Source organism: Stegostoma tigrinum, chromosome 2 (genome assembly GCF_030684315.1).
Source record: "Stegostoma tigrinum isolate sSteTig4 chromosome 2, sSteTig4.hap1, whole genome shotgun sequence".
Taxonomy (NCBI): Eukaryota; Metazoa; Chordata; class Chondrichthyes; order Orectolobiformes; family Stegostomatidae; genus Stegostoma; species Stegostoma tigrinum.
The window spans coordinates 73,691,149-73,717,858 of NC_081355.1; the positions used below are offsets into that span (position 1 = coordinate 73,691,149).

Here is a 26,710-nt window from a genome sequence, read left to right on the forward strand (position 1 = left end):
ATAACCAAGACTGTAAATATAGCTCTGGAACATAGAAAACTGTTGAATTTTACAAGGCATACTTGGTGGTTTTGGGATTTGGAATGATTTTTTCAAGAAAGCCTTCATACTTGAGTCTCTCTAACCAGTGTTCTGCCTTTGTCACAGTATGGAAATAGACCCTATCAAATTCACAAATGGCATCGTGTGTAACTGTGATAAAAGTCAAACATCTTCCTCCAATGTTTCTTCATTTATTGTTCAGCTGGGTAGGACAGTATTCACCTCATTGATCAAACTGGAGCCAGAGAATAACCATCAGTAGCTTCTTCTCCCATTCCGACAATTATTTTTGGATTTTCCCTGAGAATTAATCTGTGCCCCTTTTGTGTTGTCTAAATGCTGTCCTTTGTCAAGAAGATCTGAAAACATATTAGTCTCCATATGCACACCTCATCATTAGCCGCCTCATGCCCTCCACTGTCTCTGAATTGCCAAACTGCTTAACCAATATTGTATCAGAGATAATGGGAACTGCAGATGCTGGAGATTATTGTATGCTGGGTATACGGACATTTCCTCCTATTACACATCGGAAGGATGAAAGCAGTGGTCTTCACTACAAATTTCATTCATTTGCTACTTCATTTCTCTTTCTGACAAATATCTGAAGCTGATCCAGACTGTTTGAAACCTTGATGCCACTTTTGACTCTCTTATGAGATTTCAGTGACTCATTTGCATAATCACTAAAGCCACGCAGTTTCACCAATGTATCTGCCTGCCTCAGCCCCACCACAGCTCTGCTGAAACCCTACTCCATGCCCATTGTTACCTCTTGAGTTGTTTACCCCATTGCATTTCTTGCCAGCCTCCCTCATACTTCTTTGCCTGAACTTGGGATCATCCACAGCTTTGGTGCTTATATTTCAATACTGAATTCTGTTCAGCGAGTCCTCTACCACTGTCCCCGTTCCTCCCACCGCTGTGCTCACTGTACTGTGCCAACTCCAAGTTAGGCTTTTTAAATCCCTCTCCGACATGACCTTGACCTTTCTTGCTCTCATCCCTTCTAGCCTCACAACCCTTGAGACTTTTCCAGTTGTCTAATTCCAGCTGTCCCTGAGTTGGCACGCTGTGAGTCACAGGTTGTTTGTTTAAGTCCCACTGTAGGATTCAAACCCAAAAATCAACAATGACATTCCAGTGCAATATTGAGGGAGTCCTAAAATGTCAGTTGCACTGTACGTCAGATGAAATGTTTAACTTAAGCCCATCAGTGCTCTCAAGTCAACACAAAATATCTTATGGCTCCATTTCATAAAAGAACAAGGTAGATATCCCAGGTGTCCTGACAACCCTTTAACTTTAAACAGCATCACATACAAAATGAGGTTATCAGATCATTATCACAATGTAGGAACATGCTGTGCCAAACTCATATCCTACATCACAGCAGCGACTGAAATTCAAAAATATTTCAATGGTTGTAAAATGCCTTAATTAATCTGATGGTTGTGAAAGGAACTTTATAAATGCACGTCTTTTTCCATTTTAAGCATGCCCAATTTTTAACCCCTTCACCATTAATATTTGTACTTTGAGCAGCCTAGGCCCTAAGCTCTGGAATTCCCTCCTTAAACATCCTTATTTCTCCACATCATTTTCTTTTCTGAACCCCTCCTTAAAACTTATGTCTGTAAACAAGATTTTGGTCATCTGATCCAATATTTCTTCGTGTGGCATGTTTTACACTACATCTGAAAAGTGCTTTGGGATTAAGGCACAGTATGAATGTACATTATTGTTAATTTTATACGTATAAAATTGGAACTAAAGTGTTTAGTCAAATTCCTATAATTTGAAATCTGAAACAGTGAAATTCACACTTTAGAATTACGTTAGCTGCTGCATTGCTTTATTGGAAAGTACATTTTGCTTTTTTTTTGGCTGATTTTTAGCCTACTTCCTACTTGCATAATTGGAAAACGTGTTTGATTCCCATGAGGAATAATGAAACATACAGTTCAGTTTCTCAGCCGTGCATCTGGTCATATGATGAAATTGCTAATCATTGGTGGGACAAATATTTAGTTTCAGCCTGTGTACATATTCCATGGCAGCCCTTCCCACCAGCTGAAGCACTGAAGCAATTAATGTAACAATTGCACTAGAATCCATGTTGAACAGATGTTGTGTCAGAGTTTTAACTGTTCTACTGTTGAATTCCCTCCAGCATAGTGGGTGTGCTAATTCCTGCAAAATTTTAATTGCTCTATTTTGGAAAACTGATCTGAAATAGTTTGCAAGTTCATTTGTAAGACTCACAAGTCTTAATAAGTGATGCGTTAACTTTTTTAAAGAAAAAAGACAAAAATAACTCAAAGGGAAAATGTTTGAGATTTTAGTTTATCTCCATCATCTGGGCCAATGTTGCCATTGTTGTCATTCAATGATAGCAAAAAATGCCCTTCATTTTTGTGGCTGTTTTGAGATAGCTTTACTCTGCATCTAAACTATACTGTCCCGGTTTTAGGAATGTTTCATCCTAATGCTGAGTGCAAATTGTTAATCCCCAGGCATGGAAAGAAGGATTAAAAAAAAAGAGTAATTTGCACAATGTAATGCTGTTTCCCAGTGAGGCCACATTACAGTCTAGCAGTACAAATAATTTCTGTATACTTCCTGGTTTATTCAATTTGGCCTTCTCTTTGCTTTAGAGTCAAATAGGATGGCGTAAGGAAGCAAAACATTTGCTGCTGATGATAACTGATCAGCTATCTCACTTGGCGCTTGACAGCAAATTGGGTGGTATTGTCCTACCTAATGATGGGAACTGCCACCTAAAGGACAATATGTACACCCATTCAACTATTATGGTAAGGTAATTTGAGTACCTCTTATTGCTTTCACCAAATACAGCAACAATATATTGTAGTACATTTATTAAACGTATGTAGAAGATTCCCTTCTCCTGCCAACACTATTTTAGGAATAGTGCACCAATGTAATGATTTTCTGTCCAGAAGGGTCTGTTTTTCTGCTTTTAAGGGATTTTTAGAAAGGTATCTACGCTTTCAAAGGACCAAATCGAACATCACCAATTTAGGAGAATGGGGGGACAGTGAGCTGAATTAGCATTTAGTTTTTTCACATTGGAGAAACTCGGATTGACCTCTTTGAGGTTGTGTTACTTATTTTTTGAAGTCTCTTGAACTATTTCTGTCAATAGCTGCATGAAATTCGGGACAAGATTAAAAGTTGTGAAGGGGTCTGTAGGCAGTGCAACAGTTTTTGTTTCTCAGAGATTTTTGATTTTTTTAAAAAAGTGCATTTCAGGACATGCCATTGTTATCTTATGGTTATTAGATACCCAACTGTTGAGTACTGATACTGGACATACCAGATATCAAATTGGAATCAGGTTTGATAGATCATAAATTTGTTTCATCTTGTTGTGACAGTCACTCAGTGAACATATTCACAGAGACTACCAATGCACTTTTAACAAAAGGATATTAAAGTATATCACATAAAAGTAAAATATGAACGATATTACTCAAGAATTTGTGGAATAATCATATTACAGAATTCTAGTCTCTCAAAATTGTTGTGGTGCTCAATAAGCCCATTCAGCCCACCATGCCTGCAACAGATTGAGCATTATAATTTAGTACCATTCTTCTGCCCCCCCCCCCCACCTCCATCCCTGAATATTACTTCTATTGTAATAATCACCTGATGTTGTCTTGAATGCCTCAGTTGAGCCTGCATCTACCACAATTCCAGACAATGCATTTCAGACTTCAACTACTTGCTATGTAGCAAAACTTTATTTTAAACTTATATTTGCTTCTGCAAATTAACATACATGTAGGCCCTCTCAATTCTGATCCATTTATGAAAGGGAACCATCCACTTCGTTGATAAGACAGTGTGGAGCTGGAGGAATACAGCAGGTCAGGCAACATCAAAGCAGCAGGAAAGCTGACGTTTCAGGTCGGGACCCTTTCTGAAGAAGTATCCCAACCTGAAATGTCGACTTATCCACTCCTCTGATGCTGCCTGACCTGCTGTGTTTCTCCAGCTCCACACTGTGTTCTCTGAGTCCAGCATCGGCAGTTCTTGCCACATCTACTCTGTTGAACTCCCTTATGATTTTAAAAGCATGTCACATCTCCTTTTAGCTTTCTCCTTTCTAAGGAAAACAATTTCAACTTAACCAGCCTATCCTTGTAAAAACTTAAGCTGTGAGAGCAGAGGGAGCACATTCAACCATCACGTCTGCTCTGCCATTTAGTGAGATCACGGCTGCTCTGATAATCCTCCACTCCACCCTCAGAAAAGAAATTCTTCCAGCTCTGTTTTAAATGGGTAACCCCTTACTGTGAGATAATGCCATCTGGCCCTAGACTGTCCTACAATGGCATAAAATCTCTATGCACTCACCCTGCCAATCTCCCAAGATTCATGTGTTTCAATATGTTTCCTCACTTTCTTTTAAACTGCAATATGAACCTCTCCTCACATGAAAATCCCTCCATATCTGATATCAGCCTAGTGAACTTTTCCTGGACTGCCTCCAATGCCAGTACATCTTTCCTTAGATATGGGGACCAAATCAAATCAGCGTTCCAGTGTATAATATTTGTGTAGTTTGTAACAAGACCTCCCTATTTTTCTACCCAATCCCTTTGAAATTAAAGTCATAGATTTCTCATGCTTGGAACTATTCTCATAGACCACTTCTACATCCTCTCCTTCCTGAAATATGGTACTGAATACTCCAGCTGAGAACGGATAGTATCATGTACAATTATAGCATAATCTCCATGTTTCTATACTCTGTGCTGTAGTAATAATACTCTGGATACTGTATATTTTAATTGCTTGCTGTATCTGTGCTGACATATTTAGTGCCTTATGCATATATGCACGCAGGTCTCCTTTTTACTGTGCACACCATTTAGTGTAGTGCCATTTATTTTATAATGTATCTTCATGTCCTTTCTGTCAAAAAATATCATCTCACAGTTTTCTGCATTGAATTCCATCGGCCATCTATCTGCCTAGTCCATCAACCTGCTAATCTCCTTTTATAGTTTTACACTGTTCTCCTCACATTTTACAATGTTTCCAACTTTTGTATCATCCACAAATTTTGAAATTGAATCCTGTCCTGCAAGACCTAATATCATGTATAAATTGCACTGCTTTTTATATGGCCACAATCCCAGTCTATATTTGGTTAATTAATAGTTCCTCACTGTAAATACTCTGATGTTTTCAGCTGTCAGTGATTTCCTTGTGGATTTGTTCTGGTTACAAATGTCAGAAAAGAAAATCATCCCCTTTACCTGAGCAGTACCATCTCAGAGACTCAAACTTCAGCAAAGAGTCATTCCTATCTCCAAACTAAAGCTTCTAGTTCAAATGGTATGGCTGTAACTGTTTCCTTGCAGCCATGTATTGTGTGTTCAATTGATGCTATATACTTTAGTTAATGTCTCACCTCAAGACTCTAAAACAAGCTGCTAATGTAGCTCACCTCTTACTTTTAACAGGGGTTCCATAAACTCATGCCTTTGTTTCTGATATTTTGATAATCTTCTGCTTTGTGTACCCTTTTTCTCACTGACTCCCATGCAACTAAGGTCATCAGAGTTGCTGTTTCTGTCAGTCTCCAAGTGTCAGCTCCCAGCCCTGATAGTTTGGAGACTTAATAACAGTAGCTGTGCTGATCTGTGCCTCTTTCTCCCCATCGTGAATCTGCTTCTGGTTCCTTTCAATCCTATCTTTGATGGATAAAACTCAAGTCAGTAAATACCTTAGCAGTTATCTCCCCACGTTGATTAGTCATTTAGCTGAAATCACATGATTTCCTATAAGTGATGTTTTGAAATTGGTGTTCAAAATGACTTTCTGACCTTTACTTTGTGAAAAAAGGTAGATCTTCACAGAAGTGGAAACTAAAATTCACATTTTTTTCCTCCAGTTCAAAATCCAAGGTCACAAATAATAGCAGCATATCATGAACATCTGCTCATTTGCTCAATAGTGCTTATTGGGTGAGTGTACTTGGAGGAAGGACATAGGAAGTGGTATATGGAAAGGACATTTGGGTTTGCTGGGGGCTGGAGGGCCAAACAGCCTTTAATATAGCTTGGACAAAGTTTCAGAAAGCAGTCCATTTCAATCCTTGTGCATCTTTGTGATTGTACCTAAACTGCTTCCGGAATTGGCAAGCCTGGCCCCAATCCTATTTAGAGTGAAAATAACTTTGCTTATTATATAGTAATGGGATGGGAAATTTTCTGACTCTAGCATTCTATCCTGATGGTGGAAATCCAGCCCTAATTTTCTTGCTTGTCCTCCTCCACTTCTTCTTACTAATTATGCAGAGCAGGCCGGTGCCCATAGGGAAGGCAATTCCAGCTTGTTAATAGTTAGAAACAAATTGGGAATGCACAATGAGGGATTCCAAACAGTTTCAGGTTTTTGGTACTTTTTGGTTGGCAAATTTTCAAATCTCATCAAGAAAATTTTGAAGTAAGTCATGAAGATTAACTCCAAACTTTAGAAAATCTGGCTGCGCTGATGCTAAGTGAATACAAACATACATTTTGTGGCATAACCTACCCTAGCACACTTCCTGCTTAAATTTGGGGAAATCCTGTGAACTGTTCATTTGGATGGTGGAAAGCTACATTGTTGAGCAGCAGTGTAAACATCAGTCTCTTGAGGCTATGAATATGATTTGAGGAAATTTGTATGTAGAGATGTTTCACTGGTAGAAATTAGTTAAGCATGTTATTAACCTCTGAATTAAACAGGGAAATGCCACGCTTATGCCATTATTCCAAACCCTTCTGGAAAATTCCAGATGAATGATTCAGCTATTAGGTGTTTATTTGTGATTGTTTAATCTGGTACTTGAGTTGTCTTACACAATTTATCTTTTAAAAAATTCCCATAACTATTTGGATACCAGTAGAAACTCAAGCACTGTCCTTTGCCATTTAATTCCACTCACTTGAAAGAATTGTAAATTTTGTGTTATTTTTGGCAAGCAATTTATTGACTGCTTCAAAATTCATGAATAATCATCATAATTTAAACAGTACTTAGAATTACAATAGTATATCAGCTGAACTCAGTTTAAAATATCAGAAGTCAAATGTGAATTCCAGAACAGCACTACAGTTGACTTTATTTGACAGTGCACACCAATTTACTCAAAAAAAATCACATTGGAAAGTTTTCAGTTTTTTAATATGGCAGAAAACTGTCAGTAATGGATCAGCCACCAATCACCCACACTGTGACCAAAGAAAACTCGGACAAATTGTGTAACTGACAATAAATCTGTTATGTCTAGATTCTCTTTTAGCTTCAAATTTAAAATCCACTCCATTACTTACTTGTCAGTCTTTACATATTGGAATGACAAGTGGAAATAATCTTCGTTGTGGTTAGGCCCACGTTTGAAATGTTAATTCATATGATATCAGTGATTGGGTAGCATACCATGATGACTGTGTTCTTTATAGAGCATTGCTAGCAGCATGTAATGTTTTGAAAATATTATTAGCTTTCTTCCTCTTCAGTTGTCTTCTGTTTCTAGCTTTTAATGTATGATCTTGCAATGCAACAGATACTAACATTAGTCCATATTTCTACTTCTGAGATAGCTGTTTGATTTACGCTGTAAATTGCCTATTCAAATACCAGTACTATAGCAGTCAAACTTTATAAATACTGCCCCTCATTGGAGTTTCTGTAGCTCAATGATGAGGTCAATATTATTGCTTCCTCTGGCACAGATATTCATTCTGTGTACCTGTTCTGTATGTCCGGAATTCCTATATTCTGGTGTGATTTTTGCTGCCAGAGCGGAAAGGGCAACATGAGGGGATAAGACGGGGGAGTCTCAGGAGAGAAGTAATGTGGTATAATCTGTTTTCCTGATCACTTTGCATAGAGTGTGTTGGAATATGCATTACAGTTTAATGTTTTACAAAATATAACCCAGTGATTTTAAAGCAAAAACCTGAAGAGCCTTGTTAATAAGACACAAAGTAGTGCAGTAATTTTAAGCAGGCCCTCAAAAGAATTCAGATAACTAGTGCACACAGACAAGGTGCAAGATTATTTACTCCAGCACCTCTGTTGGAGAGCAGTGTGCATGCAGAGGGAAAATTTAATTAAACCCGCTGAAATTGATTTGTGGTGGGAGGCACCAAAGAATTGTGATGGAGTGACTGAGTTCTGACCTCAATGGTGGAAATTGACAGAGGATTTAAATGTCTGGGCCAAAGTCTCCATTCCTCCTTGTAAAGATTCCAGCTATTTTCTTTTTATAACTGTATCTTAATCTCTGTCGTATGACATTGTGCTGGAAATTCCAAACCCCTTTGTGATTATATGGGTCAAAAGAACCAACTCAGAAGACAACAAGTATTCAATACAAGTAATACATAGAAATACTTGAAGATCCTTTTCGAAGTTCGAAGTATTTTGCCTGCTTAGATTGGTGCAGAAATTGTTGAAAATGAATTTTGAAGCTAGAATACCTAATTTAGAAAAATGTCACACTGCATCATCATCCATCAAAACAATATATATTGCCAGTTATGTGTGTGACAGTTTTAATATACAAGTTAAGCCAGAGGGTATGTTGCCATTTATTAGGAGCCCTCCGTGTTGTATCAAACTTTTTTTGGGTTTACTGAGAGAATAGCCACTAATTAAAATTGAAAAATTGTGTTTTCATGTTTTAATTTTAGAAGGATTGCCTTTCAGTTTCTATATTTTGATTACTTTCTGTTATAAACTGAAGTTTGAATGTTGTTATGTTAATTCTGTAGCATTTGCTTCTGCTGTCCTCATTATCCCCACTCTTTCCACTGCCCACCACCACCCTCCCCATTCCGGACTTTGGAAGAGAAATAAAACCCAAACTCTGGATTGGCTTTTAACAAGAGAGATGCTTTAGAAGGCAAGTAACGAGTTTAAAATTTTAATAGCGGGGTATTGTCTCCAACCTGTATTCCAGTAACTGTTTTTCAGCAAAACACTGACTAACCAAAGATACTATGATTCTCAGCTAAATAAGGGATGGTGGGTGCAGAAGTGCATTGTTACAGTGACCACAGCATATAGCCTGGCTGGTGCTACAAATCCAATTAAAAGGCTATTCAAACAGTGATCAAGATAATATGTTACTACAATTCCTCAAAGAAAATTGCAGCCGATGTGGTGATCGCAATGCGTTCTTTTCAGTTTAAATAATAATTCGGTGGAAAGTGGAGCAATGTTTGCTGTTTGCTATTTTCTAATCAATAAAAACTGGTTAGATTTCTAAGACAGTAGGAACTGCAGATGCAGGAGAATCTGAGATAACTTGTAGAGCTGGATGAACACAGCAGGCCAAGCAGCATCAGAGGAGCAGGAAGGCTGACGTTTTGGGCCTAGACCCTTCTACAGAAATCTGAATAAGGGTCTAGGCCCAAAACGCCAGCCTTCCTGTTGCTCTATGGTTAGATTTCTAGTTCCTTTTTGTTTACACCCCTTCCACTTAGCCACCCTGTGTGACTGGATTAAATTCAGCCCAAAGAATGTGTCATGGGAAATCACAGGCAAAAACATGACCTTTTACATCCAATTCTTTGCAGAGTTTCTCTCTTGGCATCCCTCCTTGTCAGGGGCTTAATTGAGGAGCATCCTTTTTTTTGAATTTGAGTTGGTAAAACTGCAACGAGATTTTGTGCAAAGCAGAAATGCTACTTGATCAGTTATACAATCAGCAACAAGGAAATATAGTCAAGTAGATTACAGTAAATCTTCTTTATCCATGAAATCTCAAATGGGAAATTTGCCTGTCTGTGCAGAAAAAAAGTAACACCAGAAATCAACATCTGTGTACCTGCAATATTTCTAACCTACTCTTAACGACCTCCACACTTATGAAGTGCATCATTTGCAGGGGCTATCAGAAATGGACCCTTCGTGTATAGAAAGGAATGACTATTTAAGAATCCTGCAAACATTGCTAACTTAAACTATTAATACAGTTGTGAGTACAGCCTTCAGTGAGCTTTCTCAGTTGCAGTTTTTCCTTGGCTGCTTTGTTGGGATCAGCACTGTAACCTGTGAGACTGAGTTGTATAGTTTGTGCAATAAAGTACATTGTTTAAAAATTTAAAAACGGTGTTCAACAGTGTGCAGGAAAGAGAAAACTCAATATTATATCATTATTTGTGCATGGATTTTGGGGAGGCGATGGCCTGGTGGTATTAATCCAGAGACCCAGGTAATGTTCTGGGGACCCGGGTTCGAATCCTGCCATAGCAGATGGTGGAATTTGAATTGAATTAAAAACAAATCTGGAAAGGTCAGTTTGAAGACCGTGAATCCATTGCTGATTGTTGTAAAAACTCATCTGATTCACTAATGTCCTTTAGGGAAGGAAACTGCCATCCTTACCTGGTCTGGTCTACATGTGACTCCAGAGCCACAGTAATGTGGTTAACTCAATTGCCCTCTGGGAAATTAGGGATGGGCAACAAATGCTGGTCTAACTAGTGTTGCCCAAATCCCGTGAATGAATGAATGAAGAAAAAGGAACAGATGAAGATTAGAAAAGAAGAATCCTTGAAGTTTATAGTTAGCAGCGTACATGATAAGACACAATGCAATGAGATTAGGGGAGAAATGAAACAACATTATGAATGTAAAAAGGAATATAAATTAAATTATCAAACCAGATAAAACAATATAAAAATATTTTACAGGTACATCAGTTAAAAATGAAAGGTAATTCAGCAATTCCTGAATCTTTTAAGATATTGGCAGTTTAATACCATGTTAATGGCAGAGATGGCACCCAGGCTCTTGGTGTCTTTCTTGGGAATACTCATCCAGCGAAGTGGAAGTATTCATCACTGTCAGGATCTTCTGTTTCTTTATACACCTGCTGCCATATCTGAAGTCTAGCTACACACCACTTCACACAGCGTAAGCCAAGAATGGCCCCCTACACTGTCATCCACAAGCCTCAATGTACAAGACATGACCCTAGGGAGAGGAAAACTCACACCTCATTTCAGTGACAGCGACCTGGAGGTGTTCGCAGACAGGCTGTGGTGGAATAAGGGGCAGTCCTTTTTCCAGCTGATTGCCACAAGTGGTTATACCATCAGACCCAGTCTGCCTGGATGCCAGTTGCAGCCTGGGCCAGCAGTGTGTTTTGAGAGATATGAAATGCCAGAAATAAGGCGCATGATCTTTTGCACTCCAAAAGTGTAAGTACTGCCATCTTCTCACTGCAACCTTTCACTCTCAGCATCACCACTCACTTTAATTCTGCCTCTCCACAAGCATCCCATCAAAGGGCTACAACTCTCGGTGATCTCTTTGCTTCATGGTTTCTTGCTTCCTCATCCTCCCAATGACTACCCCTCCTTCCCTGTGTGTTTCTTACTCACCCACTGGGGATATCTCAGCCCCTCTCCCCTTGTTTGGCCAATAACTGTTTTTTGCATTCACTTTGATCACACTCAGCCCATTCCTTTGCCTCATTACAGGTAGAACTGAGCCAGATCCAGGCTGTTGTTTCACCAGCATCCTGACTGACCTTCCTGTAATCCCTGGACTGCAAGACTGATTATAGCCCAAACCCCAAACTACAAGGACATAGTTCGCCAGACTCAGCTGGGACCAAGTTCCTGCCTGACCATGGCCAATCCCCTTTACTGAAATGAAAGGAGCTTGTGATGTTTGTGACAGTATCTGCTGTAATTGCCCCTTCCTTGACTTTCACACATGACCATTTGCTTAAAGTACGTGCAGTGTGTTTGCCATGAAAACTTTTGGCCGTGTGGTGCAGCTCTGACATTGACATAGCATGGTGCCACTCAGTGACATTTCCATCCCCTGTTTGACTGATAGAGTGTATTTTCGCTGCACCCAACCATTACATGCTGCTTGCCTTTCCCTCTGCCCTCAATGCGATGTGTCTCCCACAGAAGCTGGCTGTCTGTAATCAATGATGAATGCAGTGAGTGCTGTCTTCATGCACAGTTTGAAGTATGCAGGACCTGGCAGACTCCAAATAAGCAGTAAAGTGAGTGAGTGTGAAGAGTCCAAGTTAAGAGCAATGTGATGTATCCTGTACAATTGCATAGATGTGTTTCTGTCCCTGTACACAGTGACCTGGCAGAAGTATACAAGTCATAGGTGTCCCTGAGCTCCAAACTGAAGTGTTGAAGGGCTGAAGAACTCTGTGTCAGTCCAAATGATGATGTGATGAGACTGGTGGCTTGCCGTTATCAGTGTGTGTGAATAAAGGGTGGAAGAAGATGGTGGTCATGGATCACACAGGGTTGTCATTGTGGAGAAGCAGTTGTGTGATGGGTGGGACAAGTCTTCGGCGAGCTGCAATTGCTAGGTGCCTGCTCTGATTTATATGTTGTGAATTGACTTTGTCCATTTCCTTGGAGAAGTAGAGGAGAATTGGAAATGGCCTATATTTGGGGAACAGAACTTTAATGAGTTGCAAATCTGTGAAGATAGGGTAGTTGCTGCTCAATGACAAATATACAGCTTGAGGGGAAAATTGTGAAAAATATTTCATATCAAAAATCAGATATTTTCATTCTCATTGTATTTTCTGACCTTCCTTAAAATTATACCATGTTGGGCAGGAGAAAATGCCACCTATTGTGTCAGACTTGGCTGAGTAGCAACAATCATACTTTCAACTTGAACTTCAGTTGAAGACTTAGCATAAAACCAGGTTTGACATGATATTCCAGGACAAAAGGGTTTGATGTTACTGGTACAGTTTATCAAAAAATTACAGAACTATTGATCCATCTGTCTTTAAAGATACAAATAGAAGATTCCATGACTTTTGCTTTTAAGTAATGCAGGGTATTTTTGCTGGTGTTCAGTCTTACATTTTATCTCTCATCTCACAGCTGATTATAAGCCTGATTAACCTGCGGTTATTTGTGGGAGCTTTCAGTACAAAAACCGCCTATTACATTTCCCTATATTACTGCAGGGACTATGCTTCAAAAGTTCTTTTTGATTGTGAGACTCTTTGGACGACATAAATTGTACAGTTATTGCTCACTTGAGGATTGATTAAAAGTTGCTGTGGAGAACAATCGTATCAAAATATTTTGCTGAAAATTAGGTTCAGATATTACATTGAGGAAGGACAGTAAAGACTAAGCATGTTATAATATTCATGTAATCCTCTTTTTACTGACAGTCATGTATAATATATATTCCAATGTTCTATAGTTGTGAAACTATCAGGATGTTATTGTAACAATGAGAAACTATGTGCCCTCTGAAAAGCTATGCAGAATGAAATCAATGTGGGCCTTTGCAGTGAGGGAAGGGGAAATCCCTCCACAAGAAGACTGGCTACTGTAACTTTGCACGACTGAGAGTATTTCAATTTCTCTGTAAAACCTATTGAATATACCACATACTTGCATAGACTGTACTAAGCTCTTTCTCGAAATGACATGTGTAGTATAAGAAAGCTACAAAATGAAGGCGGAATCTAAGGCAGGTAAAATTGTAAAAAGCATAAAGGAATGATATTAATGTTAACCAGGAATTTTTAAGTAGCACCTTTCTGGTCCCAGAAAGCATTCTCCCTCCAGGACAGCCTTCTAGGAGGCAGCTGATTATTGGCAGAGGGTATCTGCCGAGCACCAAGAAGCAGTCAATCCACACAGCTTCTACTTCACGCTTAATGAAGGCCAAACTTGACAAATCTCTAGAGACAGCTTGGTGGCAGCTAGCCTAAAGGACACGTGAGGCTCTCTCCCACTGACCCGATGCCACTTATATGAATTTTTTTCCCTTTTCCTGCCTTTAAGCCACCTGCAGCAACACAGTGGCACAGTGCTTAGCACTGCTGCCTCATAGTACCAGGGAACTGGGTTCGATTCCACCCATGGGTGACAGCCTGTATGGAGTTTGCAAATTCTCCCTGTGTTTTTGAGTTTCCTGTGGGTGCTCCAGTTTCCTTTCACAATCCAAAGATGTGCATGTTGTGTGGATTGGTCATGCTAAATTGCCCATGGTGTCTAGGGATGTGTATGTTAGGAGGCTTAGCCATTGGAAAAAGAGGATAGGGCAGGGCTGCTGGATCTGGGTGGGATGGTCTTTGGATAGTCAATGTGAACCTGTTAGGCTGAATGGCCTATTCCTCACTGGAGGGATTCAATGATTCATAGGACCAGGAAGATTCTGCTTAAAACACCTGGTTAACATTAAGAGATAGTAGTAACTGCTGATGCTGGAGTCTGAGACAACAAGGTGTGGAAGAATACAGCAGGCCGGGCAGCTTTAGAGGAGCAGGAAAGCTGATGTTTTGGGTTGGGACTCTTCTTCAGAAATGAAAGAGGGGAAGGAGGCTCTCAAAAACATAGTGAGGGGTGGGGTGGTGATAGGAGGTGGACAGTGGCACAGATAGTTGGGGTTGGGTCAGTGAGGAGGGAGGGGCGGATAGGTGGGAGAGAAGTCAGACAGTCAAGGAGGCGGGGATGAGAGAGGGGCGCTGGTCTTGGGATGAAGTCGGGGGTGGGGAGATTTGAAGCTATTAAAGTCCACATTGAGACCATTGGGTTGTAGGGTTCCAAGGGGGAATGTGAGATGCTGTTCCTCCAGTTTCTGTGTGGCATCATTGTGACACTGGAGGAGGCCCAGGATGGACATCTCATCCAGGGAGTGGGAAGGGGAGCTGAGGTGGGTTCGTAACTGGGAGGTGTTGTCGTTTGCTGCGAACCGAGCATAGGTGCTCCACTGAGTGGTCTCCCAGTCCCCGTTTGGTCTCCCCGATGTAGAGGAGGCCACATCAAGAACAGCGAATACAATAGCCCACATTAGCAGATGTGCAGTGAACATATGTTTAATGTAGAAGTTTTTTTTGGGGCCTGGGACAGAGGTGAGGGGCTAGGTGTAGGGACAGGTGTGGCACATCTGGCGGTTAAAGGTAAAGGTGCCGGGGCTGGTGATGCTAGTAGGAAGTGTGGGGCGGACGAGGGAGTCACGGAGAGAGCGGTCCCTCTGGAAGGCAGATAAGGGTGGGGATGGAAATATATCCTTCATAGTGGGGTCAGACAGCAGGTGGCAGAAGTGATGGAGAATGATGCGTTGAATCCGGAGGTTGATGGGGTGATATGTGAGGACAAGGGGAATTCTGTCATTGTTGTTTTTGTGGAGAGGGGGTGTGAGGGCTGAGGTGCAGAAAATGCAAGAGACGCAGTCGAGGGCGTTTTCGACCACTGGGGTTGGCGGGGTGTGAAAATTGTGGTCCTTGACAGGCGATGCCACCCGGAAACTGGAGGAACAGCATCTCGTATTCTCCCTTGGAACCCTGCAGCCCAATGGTCTCAATGTGGACTTCACTAGCTTCAAGATCTCCCTATCCTCGACCTCCTCCCGAGACCAGGCCCCCCCTCATCCCCGCCTCCTTGACCTGTCCGCCTTCTCTCCCACCTATCTGCCCCTCCCTCCTCACTGACCAAACTCCACCCCCACTTCCCACTTACGCTCATCTTTACTAGCATCATCCCTGCATCCTTGACCCATCCGTCTTCTCTCTCACCTATCTACTCCACTGTCTACCTTCAATCACTGTCCTCCCCCAACTATTTATTTCAGAGCCCCCTTCCCCTCCCCCATTTCTGAAGAATAGTTAACATTAAAATCATTTACACATGTACATTGTAATTTCTCCTGTCACAGATTCCATTTTCATTTTACAGGGTTCTTATTGTTATATTTGTCATTTGAAGAAAGAGATGAACATAGTATATGTAAATGTATGGTTTATTGCGTAAGTTTTAAAGAGAAGTTGAAATCGTATCATCTAGACCCTAATGTGTAAAACATGATTATGGCTCAGATATTGCAGTTATCGTCAGAACAGATTGACTGACTGACTGATGGCAATCCTTTTCATAATTGCCCACTGACCTATCAGTGAATTTTGTAGTCATGATTTTGAGCCTGTCTGTCTAAAATGCATTCATTGGAGGAAGTCAGAGATGTGCAATCCAGGTGTTGTAGACCAAGAGAAGTCCCTTTTCTTTTACAACATTTGCTGGTATATTTCAGGATTTCAAGGATCCACACTCTGACAACAACTGAGAAAGGGTGCATCTCTAAGGCAGGTGAGGGGCTAGGATGCCAGGAGAACATTAAAAAAAAGGCTTAGGTGGGTAGGGTGCTAGCTCATTTGATGAGAGATTACAATAGGTTGGTGTGGACTGGGCGTGTATTGTGGTGGGTGTTAGCAGGTGTGTGCCAGTTCTGGCAGGTTTGAGAGGGAAGGGATGGCTTTCCCTCTTGCAGTATTGAGTCTGGTTGTGGGAGGAGTATCAGCTGTTCTGTCAGGAATAGTCAGATCTTGAGGGTGAGGAAATCAGTCTAGTAGGTGGTGGTGGGGGAAGAGGTTGAAGTTGAGCGATGTCAGATGTCTGGGAATGATGAGGAGGTGTAGAGCAAATCAGGGGGTCTGTTTAGTTGTTACCCATAAGTTAGAGAAGGTTTTATTTAGAGGCATAGAGTTGTTCAGCATAGAAACAGACCTTTGGTCCAACTCATCCATGCTGATCACAATTCCTCTAACTTTTCCTGGCCAACTGTTAGATTTAAGTGAGTTGGAAACCACCAAAATCTCAAACTTTAAGGGACTTCTTTTGGAGGCTAGCCAAGGCAAGGCAATTGTCCATTGGAAGTTTCAATTTTCTGGGCAGTTCTGATGGAGTCCGTTGCTTAGGGGGATTCCGCATTGTCCCGATATTCAAATCCAGTCTACGCTGCCTCAGTGACCATCTAGCCATTGGAATATTATTTCCTTTTGATTAGATATTCAATTATCTAGTTGTAACAATCTTCATTAATCTCTGCTCATAAATATTAGCTGAATCTGTTTTTGATCTTAAACTTCAACATAGGATTAAATTCGCTATCTGCGATGGCCTATAGCATTTGGTCTTCTTTTCATTGATTATTATTCCACAGTAACACAAGTATTTAAAATACACAACTTTGTAGAAAATTTCATTTTTCTATATTCTTTTCCAATCTTACTTGCCCAATTCTAGCTGCAGCTATTTGATGGGGCTTCTATGTTCTGCAAAGTTTTGTTCAAAGGGTTAAAAATTAAATGTGTGAGTGGTGATTTGATTGTGGGGATATCGTGGTTGAACCCAATCCAGTGCTGAAACAACATCTACCCAGCCCGAAATTGAGATTAGGAACTCTGGTTGCTCCCGAGCCAAGAAATATCAGGGCGAGTTGTAGTTCATATTACAACATGGGTAGCTCTGCAGGCATCAGGGATCCAATCTTCCCTGCTCTTGGGGCTCAACAATTATTGGTAACCACTGGCAGAATTATTGAATTTCAAAGGTTTCTCAGCTTTACATTGTTATTAGAATTAGTCAGCACTTTTTTGCGAAAATAGTAGCCCAGAACTGAATGAAACCATGATAACAGTACAAAACCATTTCTTAAGTTTTGATATCTCGACGGACTGTTCTTATGTCTCTAGGGTATAGCAATGATACATACTTTGTACGCAGTACGACCACCTTAATTTGGAATATGATTACAGTTCCAAGCATCTCGGTGTGTGACCAGGGTGTAGCAATAAGACCCTTTGTGATCAGAATTGAAAGTTGCCTTTTACAAGCAATATCATATAGACTTTACCAATATCTTAACAGCTGATCTCACGTTTTGTCTCCCAAAGCTGCGATTAATTTCTAAAAATGTTTACATCCATGTAATAAATTATTATTGATAATTCCAAGCTGTTGTGGTCATGCACACAGCGATGTATTTAGCACCTTGTTTTTCATCTTTCGTTTTTTTTCTAAACTTTTACTGTTTAGATTCTGTTTACTGTTGAAAAAAAAGTCACTTTTTTCTTGCTGTTTTACCTGTCACGTGTAATATTATCAGCCAGATCTTTATTACTTAATCTTGTTTTTTGCATTCTTTGTACTTGTGTATCTTTCAATCTTTGCTTAAATTTTTTTCTGTTTTGGCCTTTGAAATAGGGCTCAAGGGAAAGTAAATTGAAAATTGTAAACAACACAAAAATAAATTGCAGTGCAGATTGTAGAACCTAAATCTTGTAAATACATAAGAACCTACAACCCGTAAAATAATCTGTGATGTCGGAGGCTGCCATCCTTGTTTGTTGACCTAAAATAAAGGCTGCAAAAATTGGAGTCAAACATATAAAGTTGAGAGTTAATTTACTTTAACAATACCTGGCAAAGATTTGCTCTTGAGCACATGTAATAATCATTGAAGTCAAATTTCTAGATTGTCAAACGATTTAGTATTTTTATATCCTTTCAAATTGAGCTGGTGAGCATTTACAAACAGAGTGAATTTCTTCTATGTTTATATCCTTTCTCCTGGACTATTCAGAGGAATAAACTTGCAGAACCGTGAAGCTCAATGTCCTATTACATCAAAAGGACTTTGCATTTTGACTATGGCCTGAGTGTGAAGATACTCAGGTTTCCTGTGGGCTGAAACAGTTCTTGAGGTAGGCTGTGAACAGAACGGGTAACTCATAGTAAATATAGAACTTGCCTTGATGGGACCAGGAGATGCAACAATGTTCCTTTGGCTCCTACAACAAATGTCAACCTCTCATGCCATAGTCTCACGTACTAGACTTCTACTCCATTTCCTTTCCATGAGAACTTCCTACATTTCTGTTCTTACCAATTAACAGCTTTCTCCAGGCTAACGTAAATTCTTAAATAGCTTCATTCCAGATCCTAACCACATGGTGCCAGAGATAACCTTAAAATGCGAGAACTCCAATCAAACTTGGAAACTTATTGCATGAATCTGGCTTGAACATTGTGCCTTTTGTTGACATCCTTTGATGAATAATATGTTTTTGTTTTCTTTTGCCAAACTTAATGTCTCTTCTAACTGTCTGAACATCCTGCTGTTTTCTTCCTGTGGGTCAGTAGCAATGCCTACTGGCAGCATTTACATGAAATGTTAACCAATTCAGGGTCTCAAACCTCAGAACTTAACTGGCTCAAAATATGCTTGGGATTAAAATGAACTGTGTGTATGCAATTTCTTAACTTTGTTAAGATTGCTGTGTCCACTCAGGAAATCAGCCTTGTAATACTTGCTATAGTAATAACTTATTGTACCGTGCCCGTATTATGGTAGCAGGACGAACATACATGTGTGCATTTATCTGTTTCAAAATGTTGGCTGGAATGATGCAGTTTCTTTTTTCTCAGCTCTTTTCTGCAGCAGCTTGCTGGGAACACTTACCCAGCTGGCAGTGGGTTCCTGGAGTTTACTCATCTCTAGATTTCAGTGATGTAGGTCTGAGTTTCAGCAGCTCAAAAATAAGATCACACACAGTTGTGTTCAAACTTCCCAGAATCATATCAATTAATTTGTGAAATTCCATCAGTATGGAACTGATAAGAAATTGGGGCAGGAGTTGGCTGTTCAGCCCTTTGAACCTGCTCTGCTATTCAGTTTGGTCATCACTGATTATCCAACCCAGTACCCTCTTCCTGGTACATTCCTTTACCCCTTGAGCTCAGTGTTATTGCTCACTGGGTTTTCCAAGACTTTATTGCTATTATATATGCTATAGTTCTGAAAGACATCCACTCCTCTGCCATTTAATGTGTGTATCCTTGTGTCCTGGCTTCTAACAGGAGCATCCAAGTGTGGGTCTGCTGGTGGAAAAGCTGCTGGAAAACAGCATCCATGTCATTTTTGCAGTTCAAGGATCATGCATCAGCTGGTACATGGTAAGATCTATGTTGTTGTGACTGTGTGAGTACAGTGTTGGGCTTCCAAGGAAAAATGAATTTTGGTCCACTTGACAAAATTATATTAAATCACTTCTATGAAATGTTGTTTAAAATCTAACTATATTAGACATTTCTGCTAACATCACTTGACAAAATTGTTGCAATACCATGCAGCGTACCTCTGACAAATCAGATAATTTGTGGCTAGAATTGCTTTTGAGGTATCTAATGTTTTACTCGGGCTTAAACAAACACTTATATAGATTGGATTTGACGCAATGCAAGAAAAGCAAGTTAGTGCATCTGAGCTTTAAATTTACACTTTGGGAAGCTTTTGCAAGATTGTTATTATTTTCATCAAATTGTCTTTCCAAGAAGTCTTATTGTAAGAATGTTTTTTTTACAGGATCTTCTTCCATTGATGCCAGGTGCAGTTGCAAGGCAGTTAAATGCCGAATTATCCAATCTCTCTGAACTAGTGGAAAGTGCCTACCGGGTATAGTGCTACCTTTTCTATCCTTTATTACATTTCTGTGTTTAAAGTTAAGTATTTCAACCAATGTTAAAATGCTTCATATGCCACATCAGAGATGGGAATTGATGTAACTGAAGAAACACCTATGATTTACAGTTTTCTGATGCATACATAATAATCATTTTAAGTAATGTTTGCTGCAACCTTTTCCAGAAAAAAAAATGTTAATTTGTGAAGGTAACACCTTCAGCAAGCTACTTTTTTTTTAAAAATGGCTATTAATTTGGGTTATTTCTTCAAATTCCATTTTGATATAGAAATCAAACATTGACATCTCCACACAGTTCTGAATACTCTGATTAGCTTAGCCTCTACATCTACATTATTTTTGCAACGTTGATGCTGTCACAGTGACACAGCACCTGGATGGAAAAGAATATTGGTAATGTTTTCATGTGTCCAAGATCAGGTATACATGGTATTGGCTAACTTCAGGGAGCTGGAAATAAGCATCGTATCAAAATTGAGAAACGTTTTTATGCTGATGTCAAAAATTTGAGTGAGTTGATTTCTCAGCTGAAGAATGATAGAATTCTCAATAAAATGACACTGATTGCGATCTAAAATCGCATTGAGAATTAACAAGTACTTTTTCTTTGTACCATCAATTGTAATTTTACTCAATCACTGAGCGTACAAGATATCCATTTGCCCTTTTGTAATATGTCTTCAAGTTGGCATAACTGGTTATTGCACAAAGGAGTCAACCTTTTTCTGTTGCATTATTAACTCATTAATTTTATGACTATCTTCAATAATTTTCAGGATGGTGAGTTGTTGGATCAGCAAATGTATTTTATCTGTCAAAATGCATTTCCAGAAGTGTGCTGCTGTTTGCTGAATGCATTGGTGAAATGTTTTGATTCCACATCTGAACTGTTGGACTTGAGGTTGCTGAATTGAGCTTGGCTGACATGTTTTGAGAGAACTGGAAACATCGTAGCTTATTAGTTTCCATTTTTTAAGTCCAACGACTGGCCAGATTGACTTGCTGAGTGTGGGAAGGCTGTAGCCGGGGATCCTTAGAGGTTGGCGATAGTCTCCAGGAAGCATTGTGAGTGGTTAAGAAGGTGGAACTTGGATATTGAAATGAGGATCAGTGGAAAGTGCAAAAAGAAAGTTGATCATACAGTCACAGAGTTACAGAGGTCGACAGCATATTAAATGGCTGCTCGGCCCATTGAGCGCACTGGTCAAAAACAACCACCTAACTGTCCTAATCCCATTTTCCCATACTTGGCCCATAGCCTGATATGCCTTGGCATTGCAACTATACATCTAAAAGCTTCAATGTTATGAAGAGATTTCTGCCTCATCTACCCTTCTAGACAGTGAGTTCCAGATTCACATCACTTTCAAGGTGAAAACAGTTTCCCACACATGTCCTCTAAACCTTTTATCCCTTACCTTAAACTTGTGGCCCAGGTCATTGATCCCTCCCTCACGGTGAAAAGTTTGATCCTGTCTACTCTATCTCTGTCCCTCATAATTTTATACGTCTCAATTGTGACACCTCCAAATTTCCCCTGCTCTGAAGAAAACATCCACAGTTTGTCTAATCTCTCTTCATAACTGAAAATCTCCAGCCCAGGCAAGATCCTGGTAAATCTCTTCTCCACCATCTTCACTGCTATCGATTTCTCCTGTAATGTGGATTCCAGAACCGCACATGATACTCGAGCCATGGCGTAAGCAGTGCTTTGCACAGTTGTAGCATAGCCTCAATGTTCTTAAACTTTATGCCTCGGTTAAGGCAAGGATGATTGTAGATAGATTTAGAATCAGGGTAAGGCGCTCCTTTTCCTCTTGCTCATCAAACTGTGCTTAGAATAGCTCTTAACTGCTGCATCCAGTTTCCCAAAACTTGGGAGATCCAGTTGGCCCAAGTTAAATTCAAATCATTGCCAAAATCTGAGAAATAGAGCCCGAATAACAGATTATAATGATAGACCTACATCTCTCAAGGGGCTCATTTGAATGCCACCAACCATTTAAACCAGATACATACACATTTGCAGCAGGTTGGGGTCAGGCTTCAAATATGTACCACATTAACAAGCAGCCCATTGATAAGGCTCTTGTGAGACAAATTTGTTTCTGGATTTTTATTTAGGGACAAGTTGGCCAGTCCAACAAGCATAGAAATAGTTGATAGTGAATTTGCAGCCCTGTATTCCATTAACACAAATGAAAATAAAATCAGATACATCCTAAATAAAAACCCAAAGAATTGTGGATGCTGTAAATCAGGAATAAAATCAAAGTTGCTGGAAAACCTCAGCAGGTCTAGCAGCATCTGTGGAGGAGAAAACAGAGTTAATGTTTTGGGTCTGGTGACCCTTCCTTAGAACTGATGGTGGCTGGGAAAACGTCAATTTATATGCAGACAATAGGTGGGGTAGGGAGTAAGAGCCCCAAGAGAGAGAAAGACAGTTGGACAGACAAAGGAGTTGCTAACGATCAGGCTGGGAGGGTGAATAGTTGTTAATGGGGACTGTTAGTGTGTGGTGGGAGGCTGGGACATGGGGGAGTTTAGGCCCAAAGTTATTGAACTCAATATTGAATCCAGAGGGCTGTAGCATTCCCAAGCGGAAAATGAGGTGTTATTCCTCCAGCTTGCACTGGGCTTCAGTGGAACACTGTAATAAGCCAGCGACAGAGATGTTGGCCAGGGAGCAAGTTGGTGCATTGAAGTGGCAGGCCACAGGTAGTTCAGGGTCTTTTTTGTGAGCAGAACGTAGATGTTCTGTGAAGCAGTCGCCAAGTCTACGCTTTGTTTCCCCAGTGTAGAGGAGACCACATTGTGAGCAGCAAATGCAGTAAACTAGATTCTTGGAAGTGCAGGTGAAGTGATTCTTCACCTGGAAAGTATGTTTGGGCCCTTGGATACTGGGGAGGGAAGAGGTAAATGTGCAGGTTTTGCACCTTCGCCGGTTACAGGGGAAGGTGCTGTAGGGCTGTGGGAAGATGTTGGGGGTGAAGGAAGTGTGAAGCAGAGTGTCCTAGAGGGAATGGTCCCTGTGGAAGGCAGACAAAGGAGGGGAGGCATATATGTATCTGATGGTGGCATCTTGCTGGAGGTGGCGGAAATGGTGTCTGACGATCTTCTGGATGTGGATGCTGCTGGGATGGTACGTGAGGATAAGGGGGACCCTTTCTCGGTTGTGGGAGGGAAGAGAAGGGGTGAGGGCAGAAGTGCGGGAGACGGGTTGGCCCCGATTGAGAGCCCTGTCAAAACGGACCTGGGGAATCCTCGGTGAGGAAGAAGGTGGACATTTCGGAGGCTCCCTTGTCGAAGTTGGCCTCGTCTGAACATATTCGATGGAGACGGAGGAACTGAGAGAATGGGATGAAATTTTTACAAGAAGTGGGGTGTGAGGATGTATAGTCCAGGTAGCTGTGGGAGTCAGTGGGTTTGTAATGGATGTTAATGGCCAGGCTATCTCCAGAAATGGAAACAGAAATGTTGAGGAAGGGAAGGGAGGAGTCAGAGATAGACCAGGTTAAAGTGAGAGCAGGGTGGAAATTGGAGGCAAAATTGATGAAGTTTTCCAATTCTTGATGAGAGATATCATCAATGTATTTGAGAAGGAGTTGTGGGTGGAGGCCGGAATAGGACGGGAACAAGGAATGTTCCACGTACCCCTCGAAGTGACAGGCATAACTTGGGCCCATGCGGGTACCCATGGCAACCCCTCTTACCTGAAGAAAGTGAGAGAAGTTGAAAGAGAAGTTGTTGAGGGTGACGACAAGCTTGGCCAAGTGGAGGAGGGTGGTGGTGGGTGGGGATGGTCCAGGTCTTTGTTCCGGGAAGAAGCGGAGAGCCCGAAGACCCTCCTGGTGGGGAATAGCTGTGTAACGGGATTGCACATCCATGGTAAAGAGGAGGTGGCTGGAGCTGATAAACTGGAAGCTTTGAAACTGGCGTAAGGCATCAGATGAATCATGGATGTATGTGGGTAGGGATTGGATCGGGGGGAGAAGACTGAGTCAAGGTACGAAGAGATGAGTTCTGTGGGGCATGAACAGGCTGAAACAATGGATCTACCTGGATAGTCCTGTTTGTGGATTTTTGGCAGGAGGTAGAAACGAGCTGTGCGGGGTTGGGGTCTATTAGCTTGGAAGTGGATGGGGGGGAGATCACCAGATGAGACGAGATCCATAACCATAGTGGGGATACAATGTCCTGATGTGCCATGGTGGGGTCATGGTCCAGGGGAAGGTAGGAGGAGGTGTCTGAGAGCTGATGCCCAGCCTCTGCAAGGTAGAGATCAGTATGCCAGACACCAACAGCACCACCCTTATCGGCAGGCTTGATGACAAAGTCAGGGTTAGATCTGAGTGCACAGAGTGCCGTCAGTTCAGAGGGAGGTAGGTTGGATTTGTTGAGAGGGGCAGTGAAATTGAGGCGACTGAAGTCATGTCGACAGTTCTCCATGAAAAGATCAAGTGCAGGTAAAAGGCCGGAGGGAGGGGTCCTGGTGGAGGGAGAGCATTGGAGTTGGGCAAAGGGGTCAGTGGGACGGGGAGAGGGCTCTTGTCCAAGGAAATGAGCATGGAGGCGAAGACAGTGGAAGAACAGGTCGGTGTCATGTCGTGCCTGAAATTCGTTAAGGTGGGGACACAGAGGGATAAAGCTGAGGTCTTTGCTGAGTAGAGCGTGTTCAGCATCGGAGAGTGGAAGGTTAGGAGGGATGGTGAATACCCGACAGGAGGTGGGGAGTATGGGGGAGTGGATAGAGGCAGAGGCAAGGGAAGGAGAGGTAGGTTCCAGAGAGCCATGGGTATTTTTGAGTTGGTGCACCTTTTGGGCCTTGATGCCTGAAAGGAAAAGAAAAAGTTTCAGATGCATCCTGCGCTGTGCAGCTGGTTTACTATTGCTTATTTCTACACTTCACTGGCACAGACAGATTTCTTTCCCTTTATCACCGAAGAGCGCCGACTCTTATTGGGTACAGCAGATCCACAGGCTCTAGTTCTCCTTTGTATCTTCCATAAAAGGCCATTTTTCATTTTGGAGTTAAACTTACCATGAATTTGACTATTTTATACTTGGAATTCATTACATAATCATGTTGCTATAATTACGACCAGGCAGAATTTCTGACAGTTTATCCAGTATTAATCTCTGGTGTATAGTTAGGTCATGGCAGCTAGAAATACAGGCAATTGAATAGCTACCTTTTTATTGTGAAAGAACAGAGGAGTTTCACAAAACCTGAGACCAGTTCCCTGATCACAAAAAGAATTTTGCTGACAGTTTTAGTAGCGAGTGCAATCCCAACCTCTCTGGATTCCACAGGAGTAGGTCATTTGCGTATTCAACATATGTTCACTGCATTTTTTCCACAAGCACAGTGACCTCCTAGCTAGCTATTTGGCAGAGCAGTCAGTGTGCAGCATTTGTAAAAGCTTGTTGCATTTATAGTAAGGAAGAGTGCTTTTGAGTTTGTGCTATTGTGCCTCTCTAATGCCATATGTTACAACTTTACCAACTCACTGATAGTTCATGTAAATTTCTACTCCCTCCTACACATCTTGTAATACCTCATAATGTCATCTACAAAGTTAGATAAGCTACTTTCTACTCTTTCATCCAAATCAATGTATGTGATAAAGTTCATAGGGAATGTCAGTCGTCACATCTCCTCAAAGTCACTGCTGTCCCTCCCTCCTGGCTGTTGCACACTTTGAAGTAATCAACAAAGTTACACAGCGTTCTGCACGCTGTCTTATTTTGGTAATACATATAAAAAATGAGGAAAAGATTTTATGCTGTGATGAAGAGTGCTGGCCCAAGGGTGACTGACAGTAGGAACTGATTCCAAATTACGTTCAGAACATAACAGCAGCATTTTTGTGACAACAAAGTGTGAAGCTGTATGAACACAGCAGGCCAAGCAACATCTCAGGAGCACAAAAGCTGACATTTCGGGCCTAGACCCTTCATCAGAGAGGGGGATGGGGAGAGGGTTCGGAAATAAATAGGGAGAGAGGGGGAGGCGGACCGAAGATGGATAGAGGAGAAGATAGGTGGGGAGGAGAGTATAGGTGGGGAAGTAGGGAGGGGATAGGACAGTCCGGGGAGGACGGACAGGCTAAGGAGGTGGGATGAGGTTAGTAGGTGGGAAATGGAGGTGCGGCTTGAGGTGGGAGGAGGGGATAGGTGAGAGGAAGAACAGGTTAGGGAGGCGGGGACGAGCTGGGCTGGTTTTGGGATGCGGTAGGGGAAGGGGAGATTTTGAAGCTTGTGAAGTCCACATTGATACCATTGGGCTGCAGGGTTCCCAAGCGGAATATGAGTTGCTGTTCCTGCAACCTTCGGGTGGCATCATTGTGGCAC

The 26,710-nt window shown here is 41.2% G+C and overlaps 1 protein-coding gene across 7 annotated transcripts in view; it reads left to right on the forward strand.

Moving 5' to 3' along the window:
* The window catches only part of itgb8 (integrin, beta 8), a 109,103-nt gene that overhangs the window by 19,394 nt on the left and 62,999 nt on the right, over nt 1-26,710 (forward strand). For all 7 annotated transcript variants that reach the window (XR_009447219.1, XM_059654611.1, XM_059654583.1 and 4 more), the window contains exons 6-8: nt 2,700-2,858; nt 19,734-19,829; nt 20,239-20,328. Coding sequence is in view for 6 of the 7 variants with exons in the window: in XM_059654611.1 (XP_059510594.1) it covers nt 2,700-2,858; nt 19,734-19,829; nt 20,239-20,328 (345 nt within the window). In the remaining variant the exon portion in view is untranslated. The remainder of the gene's footprint in view (nt 1-2,699; nt 2,859-19,733; nt 19,830-20,238; nt 20,329-26,710) is intronic.